The following is a 14,769-nucleotide window of genomic DNA, read 5'->3' as shown; positions in this document are numbered from 1 at the left end:
CAATATTTAAAAAGGGCTCTATGGGCAATCCAGGAAACTATAGACCAGTTAGCCTGACTTCAGTGCCAGGAAAAATAGTGGAAAGTGATTCTAAATATCAAAATCACAGAACATATAGAAAGACATGGTTTAATGGAACAAAGTCAGCATGGCTTTACCCAAGGTAAGTCTTGCTTGACAAATCTGCTTCACTTTTTTGAAGGAGTTAATAAACATGTAGATAAAGGTGAACTGGTAGATGTAGTGTATTTGGATTTTTAGAAGGTGTTTGACAAAGCTCCTCATGAGAGGCTTCTAGGAAAAGTAAAAAGTCATGGGATAGGTGGCGATGTCTTTTCATGGATTACAAACTGGCTAAAAGACAGGAAACAGAATAGGATTAAATGACCAATTTTCTCAGTGGAGGGGAGTGGACAGTGGAGTTTTCAGGGATCTGTACTGGGACCCGTACTTTTCAATATTTTTATAAATAATCTGGAAAGAAATACGATGAGTGAGGTAATCACATTTGCAGATGATACAAAATTATTCAGAGTAGTTAAATCACAAGCAGATTGTGATAAATTGCAGGAAGACCTTGTGAGACTGGAAAAGTGGGCATCCAAATGGCAGATGAAATTTAATGTGGATAAGTGCAAGGTGATGCATATAGGGAAAAATAACCCATGCTGTAGTTACACTGTTAGGTTCCATATTAGGAGTTACCACCCAAGAAAGATCTAGGCATTAGAGTGGATATTACATTGAAATAATCAGCTCAGTGTGCTGTGACAGTCAAAAAAGTAAACAATGTTAGGAATTATTAGGAAGGGAATGGTGAATGAGACGGAACATGTCATAATGCCTCTATAATCGCTCCATGGTGAGAATGCACCTTGAGTACTGTGTACAATTCTGGTCACCGCATCTCAAAAAATATATAGTTGCAACAGAGAAGGTACAGAGAAGCGTGACCAAAATGATAAAGGGGATGGAACAGCTCCCCTATGAGGAAATGAGGAAAGGCTAAAGAGGTTATGGCTGTTCAGCTTGGAGAAGAGACAGCTAAGGGGGGATATGATAGAGGTCTTTAAGATCATGAGAGGTCTAGAATGGGTAGATGTGAATAGGTTATTTACTCTTTCAGATAATAGAAGGACTAAGGGGCACTCCATGAAGTTAGCAAGTAGTACATTTAAAACTAATCAGAGAAAATTCTTTTTCACTCAGACATTTATACTCTGGAATTTGTTGCCAGAGGATGTGGTTAGTGCAGTTAGTGTAGCTAAGTTTAAAAAAGGTTTGGGTAAATTCTTGGAGGAGAAGTCCATTAACTGCTATTAATCAAGTTGTCTTAGGGTATAGCCACTGCTATTACTGGCATCAGTAGCATGGTATCTACTTCGTGTTTGGCTACTTGCCAGGTACTTGTAGGCTGGATTGGCCACTGTTGGAAACAGGATGCTGGGCTTGATGGACCCTTGGTCTGACCCAGTATGGCAATTTATGTTCTTATGGGCAACACAATGGATTGATTTAGATAAAATTGTGAGACAACTTTGTAGAAATTTAGGATGAGTCTTCAAAACTACTGTTATAAGTTTGAGTATAAGGAGAGTTATGCTTGTAATTTACCTATTCTGCAGGCAGAAGTTATTGCTATTAAAAACAAACCATTTCAAGGAAGAATTTCAATTCTGAGGTCACTGAAGGTTTAGAAGGCAATTCAATGAGCTGAGTGATAACTATATTTAGATCACAAGGCATAGGGAGATATTTAACAGGAGGTTTAAGATGGTTTAAGCCTTTCATAAATACGGCAACTGTAGGTTGCTGCAAGATAGGGATTTTTTGATCTGGTATGCTGCTGAACTCTGACAAAACTAGTTTTAAAATCAGAGTTGAAGAGCTTTAAAGATACTGAAGAGACATAGGACAGTTAAAGGCATCTTGAACTACTCAAGAACACCAGATTGAGAATTTTTTCCATTTAAATCTGTGAAATTTCCTAGTAGAGCATTTTCATATACTAAAATAACCTCTGTTACTTCAGGAAGTAAATACACAGAAGAAACTACCATCATGCAATTCAGCGCTACTGACTATAGGCCGAGATGAAGATTCTCATGGCATTGAGTGGTCAAGGCTGGGAATATTTTTAATCTTACTGGCTGTTGAACAGCTAGGCAATGAAGCCATGGAAACCAAGTCTGATGAGGCCAGAATAAGGCTATCAAAATTAGACCTTTGTCTGGTCTTATTTTAACTTCTGAATTGTCGTTAGCTATCAGTCAAATTGGAGGAAACAGAAGAGCCCTTGATTCCATGGAATGGAGAAAGCATCTGTTGCTAGACCATCTCTTGCAGGTGTCCTTGAGCAGTAGATGGGAACTTGGTTTAATAGCGCTGCAAAGATCTATTTCTGGAATGACTCAAAGATGAAAGTTACTGTGCTACTTGATCATCCAGCAACCAGTTATGCTTTAGTTGATGGACTTAGCTTGTCTGCTATCTGATTTTGGTTTTCTGGTACAGACAGACAGTTATCAGGTAGATACTTAGGAAATTGACCATTTCCAGATCTTGCAAGCCCCTTGACAGCACGAGACTGTTCCTCCCTGTGTGTTGATATAGAACATTGCTACTTGGTTGTCTGTTTGGATCAACATTACCTTACTTTTAGCCAAAGATTGAATAACTTCAGAGCACTGAAGATTGCTCTTAACTCTACAGTTATGCTCATAAAGGTTTACATACCCCTGGCAGACTCTGTATAGCATTTTAAGAAAACATGAATTATCAGACAATACATGCCATTTTTAATGCATTTCAAATTAAACTATTTTATACATCAGAATAACACAATTATTAAACTACCCATAGCAACCAAGGAAATACAATTGTCCTATTCAAAAAGTTTACATACCCTTGAATGTTTGGGCTGATAATATACACTCAAGTTTGTTACATGAGTCAGTTCTAATTGGATTTTATGAAACTGATAAATTGCAATGTGTGCAGGGTGTTTATCATACTAAGTGTGGAAAAATTAGCTTTTTGGCTAGATATGAACCAAATGTCCAATTAAAGAAAGACAACATTATACATCCAAGAAAGACCACCAACTGCTACAAGACATTTTGTAAACACCCTGAGTGCTGTGGAGAGTAAAAAAAAAAAAAAAAAGAATTCAATATTGGTAACAGTAGTTGGCTATGGTTAAACTGAACTAGGATAGGAGTATAGCCATTTTTGAGATCTAGAGCTGTTAGTCAATCTCTAATTGAGGTAGGATTGTACCCAATGAATTCATTGTTTGTTGAAGTTTGAGATCTAAAATAGAGTAGAGACCACCTGTTCACTTTGGAATGAGGAAATATTTGGAATAAAACTCTGTGTTCTTTTGTGTCACTGGAACTAGTTCTACCACATTTGCCTCAACAAGGGCTGCCGGTTCTTGCTGAAGGAACTGAAGTTGCTGCATTGCAATAGAGTGATATTTGGTGATTTGGGGATAGTCCTTGAAATTAAAGGGCTACCCTCTTTATATAGTCTTCAACATGCAATGGTCTGTAGTCAAGAACCACAAAGGGATGAAGCACTGAAACTTTCCTCCCACTGGAAGGCTGCTGAAATTTATCTAGGTTACTTTTGTGATATTGTAGTCAAAAAGAAAGGTTAGACTTCTGCTGCATCTGGAGTGCTTTAGGCTATACTATGTTCTCTAGAATGTGGCCTGGTCTGTTGCTGCTGCAGCCAGGATCTTTGAAAGGAATAGGTTTGATATCTTTTTGGAAGGTAGTCTTCTGTTTTGCTGAGGCAGACCATTTTTTTGTCATAAAATGGTTGCTTGGGGTAGCTTCAGATAGGTTAGAGCGAGCAGAACAATGATTTTCAAAAAGATCCACTGTTTCTTTCACTCTTTCTCCAAAAAGATCTTCTCCTGTGAACGAAATAATTGGCAAGTTTTTATGAACATCCTCACAAAGATCAAAAGTTCTCAGTCATGTTAACCTAGTTCCAAATGCAACTGCAGATGTTCTAGAAGTATCATATATCATAAGCTGACTGAATTATATATTTTCCAAATTCTTCAGCAGTGGCTGTTTTGTAGAAGTAGATTCAGCATAACAACTTTGTCGATCAGTGCCAATATTTTCTTGCTGGCACAGGGAAGTTGATGTCCAATGAGGATACATTGTTTTTACTGGTTGATGGCACTAGTGACTTTGTGCCAAAGAGCAATGGCACCAATGGAATTTCCTTCAGTTCCAATGATTTTTTGGCATCTGTAGGCCTCATCCCTGGAGCAGAAGATTTCTCTCTCTTTAGCCAAGGGGGAATGGTGCCTGCACCAAGACTAGTCTTAAGCCATGGCTTGAAAGGACTCTGCCTTTTTTGATTCAGGAACTGGTCCATCAGCTTAAGATTATTTCCTGTTCATTGATTCAAAGGATTGTGGAGATCTGAGGAACTCTTTCAGTCTAGATTTAATGGGCCTTTGAGACAGAGCACAAGTAGCACAGTTAGAAATGTCATAGGACTGGCATCAGTCATAGAATGCCAACAAAAGGAAAATTGGTTCTTACTTGCTAATTTTCGTTCCTGTAGTACCACAGATCAGTCCAGACTCCTGGGCTTTGCCTCCCTGTCAGCAGATGGAGACAGAGAAAGTTTTATTGACATGTGTGCCACCTGCAGTTCCTCAGTATTGTCCTGTACCCAAGCATAAAAACAATCAACTTTAATTTTTTTTTAAACAAGTCTGTATTCCATACCATAAAAACAGAATGAGCAGATGTCTCTCCTCTACAGGACTGATCCATTACAACAACTTGCTCACGAGCGGCCAAGGAAAGAAGACGTAAAGCAGAACCTCAGAGGACAAGGCTCTAATAGAGCATCAATGCCTTCAGCCCTGTGCTCCCGTCTCAGACTGAAAAATCAAAACACCTTGGCATTCTGGCGAGTCACCATTAGATATATGTAGGGAGAGCCCCCACCTCTCACAAATGAGCTATCGCTGTCTGACAACTCCCATTCACCAGGATCTAACACTCTGCAACTCAAGTAATCTGCCTGGATGTTTTCAAACACAGTGATGTACAACACTGCAATCTGCTCCAGGTGTTGCTTGCTCCGCCCAAAGAATCAATTCTTGAGCCTCCTGGGCCACTGGTCAACTCTCTGTTCCGCTCTGCTGATATACACCACTGTTATCAAATTGTCCGACAGGATCCTCACCGACAACTCACCAATGGCAGAAAAGCACATAAAGCTAAGCGCACCGCTCTGGTCTCTAACTGATTGACAGACCAGAAGATTCTTTTACGGACCAACGGCCTTGAGTTGATTGCTTCTGACAAACCGCTCCCCAACCAGAAAGACTGGCATTGGTGGTAAGCACTACCTAATCTGGAACCTTGAGCTCTACACCACAAACCAGATTAGAATTTAGAAGCCTCCAAGACAGAATGTCCTGTGCGACGTCCTTGAATGGCAAAGCAAGATGAAACTCCTATGAGATCAGGTTCCACCGCGCCAAAAGAGCCCTCTGTAAGGGTCTCATATGAGCAAACACCCACTGCACCAATTCCAGGATTGAAGCCAATGAGCCCAAAACCTGCAAATAATCCCAGACTTTGGGCATCGGCAACCCTAACAAGTCCCGAATCTGCCCCGTAGCTTATGAACCCGCTCGTCTGCAAGAAACACTTTGCCACCACAAGTGGCAAACCAAGCTCCCAGATATTCCAGGGACTGCAAAGGAAGCAGGTGACTTCGCCAAATTCACTACCCAGCCAAATGACTCGAGAATTGCAATCACTTTCTGAACTGACTGGTGACACGGACCCTCCGACCTTGCCCTGATAAGCCACTCGTCCAGGTAAGAATGCAAAAGAACACCTTCCTGATGCAAAGCTGCCGCCACCACCATCATCACTTTGGTGAAGGTGTGTGGTGCTGAGGCCAAAATAAAAAGAAAGGGCCCGAAATTGAAAATGCTGACCCAAAACAAAAAACTGTTGAGAGTCTGGATGAATGGGAATGTGCAGATATGCTTCTGTCAGATCTAGAGAAGCCAGAAACTTGCGCTTACGAACCACCACTATAAAACTAACCTTAGGGTCTGCATATGGAAACGCGGTACTTTGAGCACTGCATTTACCCTTAAGTCCAGAATTGGCTGGAAAGTGCCTTCCTTCTTCGAAACCACAAAGTAAATGGAATACCTTCCCATGCCTTGCTCCTCGTGGGGAACTGGAATCACCACCCCAGTCCAGCATTTCTCGAACCACAAGTTGTTTGTCTAAGGATCCGCAAGGGGAAACTAGGAACAAGCTGTATTTGGGTCGAGCAAATTCTCACGCATAGCCTTCCTCTTACCACACTGAGGACTCACTGATCCTGAGTAATCTTGGTCCACTCCCCATAAAACCGTGCCAAGCAACTTCTTATAATAGGAACGACTGAGTGGACCAGCCTCACTTCACTGCGAGAACTTAACTCCAGCTGCACTACCACCGGTAGCACCCCGGAAGGGTCTTTGGCCCCCCTCGAAAGGCCTGACCCCAGGGTTGGCCCCAAAGAGAATTGCTTTTGCAGACCTGGTGCTCCCTTTGCCAGACGAGATCTACTATCCTGAAAACAGGACTGAAAAAATCTCTTGCCCTTAGGCTTATCCTCTGGCAACCTGTACACCTTATTGTCGCTCAAATTCTACAGCAACTGTTCTAGGTCCTCACCAAACAAGAGCCAACCTTTAAAAGGCAGAGATCCCAACTGAGACTTGGATGACATCTGCTAACCAGTTCCTCAACCATAACCTTCTAGCCAAAACTGCAGACACCATAATCCGAGACAAGGTCTTTACTAAGTCTTACAGAGCATCCGTCCTGTAAACCACCACCGCTTCTACACGCTCAGCCCTGCTCGCGTCCTCGCCGGACTTCAGATGATTTTCCTGCAGCTGCTGAACCCAGTGCAGACGTCTACTGCATAAACTAGTAGAAATAGCAGCCCACAAGCTCAGGGCCAAGACCTAAAAAAATCATCTTGTGTTCCTCCAATTTACCATCCTGCATGTCCTTCAATGCTGAAGATTCCACTACAGGAATAGTAATCTTTTTAGTAACCACTGAAACCGCAGCATCGACCTTAGGAAGGGCGAAAAGCTCCAATATCTGCTCAGGTAAGGGATAGTTTCGCCATGGTTCTCCCTACCTTTAAGCCTGCTTTGGGAGTCCCCCACTCCCTCTCAACCAGCTTTTTCACTGACTTGTGGTATGGGAAAGCTTTTCCAGGACCCCACAATCCAACCAGGACCAGATCTGCACGCTCCAAATCAGAATTTTCCTGAGGCACCTTGACCCTAAGCTCCTGAATGGACTGAAGAATTAAAGGCCCTAATTCCTCCTTCTTAAAAAGGATGGACCATCTTAGGGTCATTGCCCTCGGATACCGGAATTCCCTACAGATCATCCCCCTGATCAATACATCCTGCCACCGAATCAAAAGGCAACTCATGCTCAGGAGGTTCCCCTGGCTCTACTGGGGCATCATCCAAGTCCTCCAACTCATCCCCAACAAGTCCTAACCCAGAAGAAGGACCCAACAATCTTTGGACAGGGAAAACACGTTTCCCTTGAGGACCGATCAGGCTTAGATCCCACAGCATGCGCTTCAGACAGCCGGGACCAGAAATCCACACCAGAGGACACCACCTTATGCTTAGCCAGATAGACCTCATGCAATAGCAAAACAAAATCAGCAGAAAAAAAGCTTTGAGGCCCCAGTCACAGGAGAGGATCAGGAATGGGCATCATTAGAACCGCTTCCCCATCCAAGCCCCCCTGATCCCCCCCCCCCCTCCAGAGCCTAAACATGCTGGGGACAGCCGTGGAGGAACATCCCCCTCCCCCGTTGCAGCAATGGGCGAAAAAGAATCCAAAATGGCTACCGTTCCTGCGCTGAGCAGGAAGGGATCCTCATCCCGATGCAAGCCCCGATGCGGTATTGAAGCCGAAATGGGGGCCCTCCATTGCCTCTTAACACTCACCCAGCCTTCAGACGAACCCTCATTGCCCACCAAACAGCTGGAGCACAACCCTTCTCTATTGAACTGCGAACATGCTGAGCCGCATGCGCAGCAAACTGACCCGTGTCCCATAATGATCACAGAGCAGCCAACACACCAGCAAGCTTGGACACCACAAACATTAAGCCAAATCAACACCGAGGCAGTCATCTGCAAAGCAGCGCTGTATTTCTGCTTTAGCTGTGCTTTTTTTTTTTTTTTTTTTCTCAACTTTATTAAACCTCCTCCCAAGGCTGGAAAACAGAGCTGCCCAAAGAATAGGCTGCCTCAAAGGAAAAATACTCTAAGCCTGCAGCTGCCTCGTGAAGGGGAGGGATCTGGACCACCAGATTTTCACCCCACGGCTTAAGGATCGAGCATATAAAAGGGTTACCAATCCCCAGCTCGCCCATCTCAACCAGACAGGAAAGGAACCATTAGGATCCAAAAATCCCCTGAAAAGAAAACTCAAAAAACAAAAACCGTTCAGACTGCAGAACTGAAGGTTTTGCACAATCTACCATTTGCCGGAGATAGAGAAATACTGAGGAACTGCAGGTGGCACACGCGGTTTAAGTAGCAGTGTCAGTAAAACTTTCTGTCTCCATCTGCTGGCAGGGAAGCAAAACCCAGGAGGCAGAACTGATCTGGGTATATACAGGGAATTCAGATTGTAGGAACAAATCAGGGACACCTTTTGAAGCCAGATTTACCATCAGACATTGTGAAAAGTTGTAAAAATACCGTATTTTTCGCTCCATAAGATGCACTTTCCCCCCCCCCCAAAAGTGGGGGGGGGGGGAAATGTCTGTGCGTCTTATGGAGCGAATATAAAAACACAAAACAAAACAAAAAAACCCCATCCCAACCCTTTAAAGTTAATTAACTACAACCCCCCAACCCTCCTGACCTCCCCAAGGCTTGCCAAAAGTCCCTGGTGGTCCAGCGGGGGTCCAGGAGCGATAAGATAATATAAGATAAGAACATGCCATACTGGGTCAGACCAAGGGTCCATCAAGCCCAGCATCCTGTTTCCAACAGTGGCCAATCCAGGCCATAAGAACCTGGCAAGTACCCAAAAACTAAGTCTATTCCATGTTACCATTGCTAGTAATAGCAGTGGCTATTTTCTAAGACAACTTAATTAATTGTAGGTAATGGACTTCTCCTCCAAGAACTTATCCAATCCTTTTTTAAACACAGCTATACTAACTGCACTAACCACATCCTCTGGCAACAAATTCCAGAGTTTATTGTGCGTTGAGTAAAAAAGAACTTTCTCTGATTAGTTTTAAATGTGCCACATGCTAACTTCATGGAGTGCCTGCTAGTCTATTATCCGAAAGAGTAAATAACCGATTCACATCTACCCATTCTAGACCTCTCATGATTTTAAACACCTCTATCATATCCCCCCCTCAGCCGTCTCTTCTCCACAAGATGGTGCCGGCCATCCATTGCTCCTACCATGTGACAGGTACTGACCAATGGCACCAGTAGCCCCTGTGACATAGTAAGGGCAAAGGTAATCGGCGCCATTTTGAATACTGGCAACCGAGTGCAGGAGATCGCTCCTGGACCCCCACTGGACCACCAGGGACTTTTGGCAAGTCTTGGGGGGGGGGGGTCAGGAGGGTGGGGGTTGTAGTTAATTAACTCTAAAGGGGTGGGATGGGGGTTTTTTGTTTTATTTTGGGGTTTTTTCCCCAACAAAGAGAACGATAAATGTTTTCTGATCTGGGGAGTGGTCAGAAATGGCCCTCTCCAGACCTGAAAATGAAATGGGGACCAAAACAAATTTTATGCCCTCCCCTAATTTGGTCAATAAGACGCACAGATGCCCAGGAACAAAGCCGGTTTAGCACACCATTATTATTATTTATTTATTTATTTTTTTTAATTTTCCCGCTCTGAATCGTAGGTGCGTCTTATGGAGCAAAAAATACGGTACATAGAAAAGAACAGAACTTGCTAGGAAAAAAACTGCAGATGGTTTTAAGGAAAGAGCAAAAGTGGAGGAGTAGACTAGTGGTTAGAGCAGTGGGCTATGAACCAGGAGACCAGGGTTCAAATTCCACTGCCACTCCTTATGACCTTGGATAAGTCACTTTACTCTCCATTGCCTCAGGTACAAACATAGATTGTAAGCCCTCTGGGGATAGGGAAATACCTCCAGTACCTGAATGTAATCCACTTTGAAGCGCTGAAAAAAGTGCGAAAAGTGGAATATACATAAATAAAATAAATAAATGTCCCTCAGGTGAGCAGAAGGAAAAAAAAAAAAAAAAAAGGAGACTTGTGCAACTGTGCAGGAAGCCCTGCACGTTTTCAGAAAGAGCTTTTTAGTTTTTGTGAGCTCCAAGTGTTTTTCTACCTTGGTGCTGTCAGATGATGGCACTCCACATGTTTGGCTGATTATTGTTCTACTTGTGCATGGATAATTATATTAAACACTTGCAACTCAGCTCTCAGGAAAGCATTTGCCACCAAAGGAAAGATCTTAGATGTCGGTCTTAAGCTGGGTGGCATGAAGGTACATACTGGCAGCACAGGTTTGATTCTTATCACTTCTTAGACTTTTTACTCTCACCAGTTACCATGAGTACTCTGAGCAAGGAATAATAAATACAATGGGGTACATTTTCAAAAACAGAACACGCGCGAACAAAACTACACTGGATTTTGTAAGATACGCGCGTAGCTGTGCGTATCTTATAAAAATCCGGGGTCGGCGCGCAAGGGGGTACACATTTGTGCAACCTGCGCGCGCCGAGCCCAGCGCTCGCTGCCTGTTCCCTCTGAGGCCGCTCCGAAATCAGAGCGGCCTCTGAGGGAACTTTCCTTCCGCCTCCCCTCACCTTCCCCTACCTAACCCCCCTCCCCCCCCCACCTTTGTTGGCAGATTTACGCCTACCCGAGGCAGGTGTAAATCTGCGCGCGTCAGCAGGCTGCTGGCGCGCCATCACCCGACCCGGGGGCTGGTCCGGAGGCCTCAGCCATGCCCCCGGGCCGGCGCCACACCCCCGGACCTGCCCCCTCCCGCCCCTCGTACGAAGCCCCGGGACTTGCGCGCGTCCTGGGGCTATATGCGCGCCGGCACAGGGCTTTTAAAATCCAGCTCAATGGCTCAAAGGTACACATACACAACCAAACAAGCAATAAAATACATAAAGCACACATAAAGGTGAACACAAATACCCCAAATTAGCATTGAATCAAAACCAGCAGCAGAGCACAGCACAGTTTAAATAACTTCAGTTCAAGGCTAATAATCCCCCTGTGGCCTATGCCCAAGTCAGGTGAGAAGAGCAGAAATGAATGAAGATGTGAACAGACAGTACTCACCTTGAACTGCTCCTCCAGCTTCTCCCGCAGAGGATTTAGCTTCTCCAGGCTCTTACTCAAGTACACATGGCCATGGAACTTAATAAATGCCTTGATGAAATCTGAAACACCCCATCTTGTCTTCACCTCATCACGGCTACATAAATAAGGCAGAAGCTCACATTAAGATTTCTGCACACCAGTGTACAGAAGAATCTCATTAGCATGCCCCCAAATATTTTCTATTTCTAGATTTAGGCCCATGTAAATGAATAGTAAAAGGCTCTAAACCGGTAATGTTGGGCTGTTCCTCAACACCCTGGGATCAAGAAAAATAAAGATAAGTTCCATGAAAGAATAGGAGGGATAATTTTTTTAAAAGTAATTTACACATGTAAAAAACATTTTATGCAATTAATTGCCTGTTTGAAAATTGCCCTCCCTCTCTCAATGTTAATTTTTGCCACATTGAGGGGTGTTTAGATAGGGGGAGGAAAAAGTACACATTTAGGTGACGTTTTCAAATTTTCATGTATTTTTTTTCCAGCAAAAATGTATCCACAGGAAAGAGGCAGGTGCAAGTGATCATGTGTACTTTGCAGTAACGGCACATTTCAAAGCAAAAAGTACACATGCACGTTCGCCTTGAGAACATGTGGAAAGCCTGCAACTAAGAACGTATGAGCAGTCTCTCTCATTGCAGTCTGAAAATTGCCTAAACCCATTTGCTTACTAAACCAAAGAATATTAAATCCTTTTGGTTTCATCTGTTAAATGTTATAACAATGTATACTAGTACAATGTAATATCACTTATTACCTATCAGACATTCCACTGGAAAAGTAAGGACAAAGCCAGTTACAGCGACAGTTTCTCCACAGTACAGAAACATACTGTACTAACACGTAGAACTTCTGTGCTAGGAACCATTTTTCGGCTTACTTCTTTTGTTTTCATGCAGAGAAACTTTTTTTTTTTAATTTTGGGTCAGGCAGTCCTCCTGCTCTTATGACTTCCAGCTGAATTGGAACATCCTCATGAGCCTTCATTCATAACTATGCTAGAGTATCGCTCCTATTTTTATAGCTTTCCCCAGCCTAGTCATTGCAGGGATGGTTTCTGGCCAGGAGCTACAAAACTCCCATGCCCTCCAGATCCCCAGTACCCTAGCAGTCTAGCTCAAGCCATTAGGAGTTACCATTGAGCAATGGCTGGAAATCTTTCCCCCTACCCCCAGCCACAGGATGTGAAAGTTGCCTCCATATCCCCAGCCATCCTGGAGAACAAACATGAGTCTTCCACATTCCACTGTACCACCAGCCCAGCCCACATAAAAAGCTATTTGGTCACATTTGACACTCTGAAAACCAAATTCTAGGTACTGACAAACCTCCCCCCCCACCCAAAAAAAAAACCCAACCTTTTAAAAGAATTTTGCTTTTTCACCAGTACATCCGTTGACCCATTTTGAAATTTTAAGCTTTTTAAAATGTTTACTCCCCCAATACCTTTGGTGGTCTCTTCTGCCCCTACTCTTCCCCCAGAGTCATATCTGGGTGGCCAGGAACCCCACTTGCAGGCCCCAGGGCTGCAGTGGCACCTCCCAAGGCACACTTATTAGCATTTGCTGACCAGTGGGGGCTGCCCCTATAGCAGGGGCAAGGGTCTACCCTCCCTTCTGAAGCCTGAGTGTGCCATGCATCAAGACAGACTATCTCCCCCTTGCCAAAGCCCTAGGGCCTGTGTCAGGGAGCTGTGAGGGGAGGAGAGGTTATGTATTTTTGCTGTCTCCCTCTAAGCATGATTGCCAAGAGTGATCCTAGTTGTCTTGTTGGCAGAAATCTGGAAATGTCTCCCGAATATAACACTTTCAGTGCCTTCTTAGTACCAGCAGAAGGCACCTTTGCAGCAGCCAACAAATACCTCTCCCTAGGAGATCCCAAGCACATCAACTGCTCAATTCAACCCCACCAGAGCCAGACTGGACATCCAGGCTCCGATATCCTACACAACTGCATCAACTACCAAGTCAGTACCAGCTCAGCAAAATTAGATTTCCATGCTGAAAATAATAAACCTGCACCATCCCAAATCTCAGTACAGATTGTTCTCAATGATTGAACACCAAATACAAACCAACATCAGCTGCTATGAACAGTTTAATTATTTCAAGGAGACACTGGTAGAGAGAGAAGCTTTTCACCTCTCAAGTGCCTTAGAGAGCGCCTTCTGCAGGTTGGTGGATGCTGCTGGGAAAGGGAATTTCACAGCAATGCTCCGGCAGTAGTAAAAGATGGTGGTGAGATGATCTCCTTTGGAAGAGGCAAGGATAGCCAGTTGGTTATAAGGCTGACCTAAGAGAAAAGCAGAGGAGACACAGGTGACATTACTGGTGGCTCGCTTAAAGTGAGAGAGAAAATCCAGCAGTGATTTTCTCAGTTCCTACGGTAGTTAAAGGAATGTAAACCAATTTTCTCTGGAATTTATGATTATAGACAACATGCCTTGTACCACTTTCACAAAACTGGACTCCTTAGCAAAATTGTAACTGGTCAGCAACCCATCAGGGTTCCTCAAAGAGTGGAGGAGAAGCAAAATAGGACTGTCACCACCCTAGACTAAGGTTTGCTATATTAGAAAGCCTTTTATAATCCACAAAGTGCACTTCACAGGCAGGTCTAGTAACCTTGCTGCTGAGGATCCAGCAGCTTACACCTTTATGCGAATGATGAATGCAACTGAATTAAGAAAATTCTGTTTTGGAAAGTTTCGCCAGTGCCTGGAAAAAAAAACCCCCACACGTGTTAAAAGGAAGCTTCCTGCCTGTGGAAGGCACCCACTTACCATTGGAAGGGACAAGCTGGGCTGCGTGTCTGTAATAAGACTCTGCCTGGCTAGTCTGGTTCCTGTATCGGGCTGAGAAGACAAAAGGAAAAATGTCATTTTGGTGGGATTATTTTTGGATACAAAAAAAAAAAAAAAAAGATAATTAGGGTTGTGCAATTGTTTTTCCCGATTTAGGCAATGTTAACGAAATTGCCTAATTCGGAATGGTTCGGGAGAACTGAAAAAAAAAAAGATTTTTTCTGAAATTTCGGGGGAAAAAAAAAATTAGTTTTGGAGTTAGTGCGTGCTAACCCGAAAATCACCCCAGAAAAAAACCCCAAACCAAAGGAAAAATGAAATTCCCACAGGGGGAGGGGCCCAGCATGAAATTTTTACCCAAAGCACATCTTTAGAGATAAACACTACTTAAAATGATAAAGAATTTGTGTCTGGTGCAGATGCGAAAAATTGCTTTCCTACCCTCCTGAGAGAATGTTCTCTCCTTTAAAACCTATGTATTAACCAACATAAAAAAAATATAAAATGGGAGGCAAGAATACTTT

General features: G+C 43.5%; 1 protein-coding gene across 5 annotated transcripts in view; it reads right to left on the bottom strand.

Annotated features, from left to right (window-relative positions):
- SMG7 (SMG7 nonsense mediated mRNA decay factor) overlaps positions 1–14,769 on the bottom strand; it is a 169,485-nt gene that overhangs the window by 55,003 nt on the left and 99,713 nt on the right. For all 5 annotated transcript variants that reach the window (XM_029617622.1, XM_029617623.1, XM_029617625.1 and 2 more), the window contains 3 exons: positions 14,225–14,296; positions 13,584–13,734; positions 11,402–11,537 (listed from right to left, as the gene is read on the bottom strand). In XM_029617622.1, the coding sequence (XP_029473482.1) occupies positions 11,402–11,537; positions 13,584–13,734; positions 14,225–14,296 (359 nt within the window). The remainder of the gene's footprint in view (positions 1–11,401; positions 11,538–13,583; positions 13,735–14,224; positions 14,297–14,769) is intronic.

This window comes from Rhinatrema bivittatum, chromosome 10 (assembly GCF_901001135.1).
Source record: "Rhinatrema bivittatum chromosome 10, aRhiBiv1.1, whole genome shotgun sequence".
Lineage (NCBI taxonomy): Eukaryota > Metazoa > Chordata > Amphibia > Gymnophiona > Rhinatrematidae > Rhinatrema > Rhinatrema bivittatum.
The sequence above is the reverse complement of the archived record's forward strand: the minus strand, read 5'-3'. Positions and strand labels throughout refer to the sequence as shown.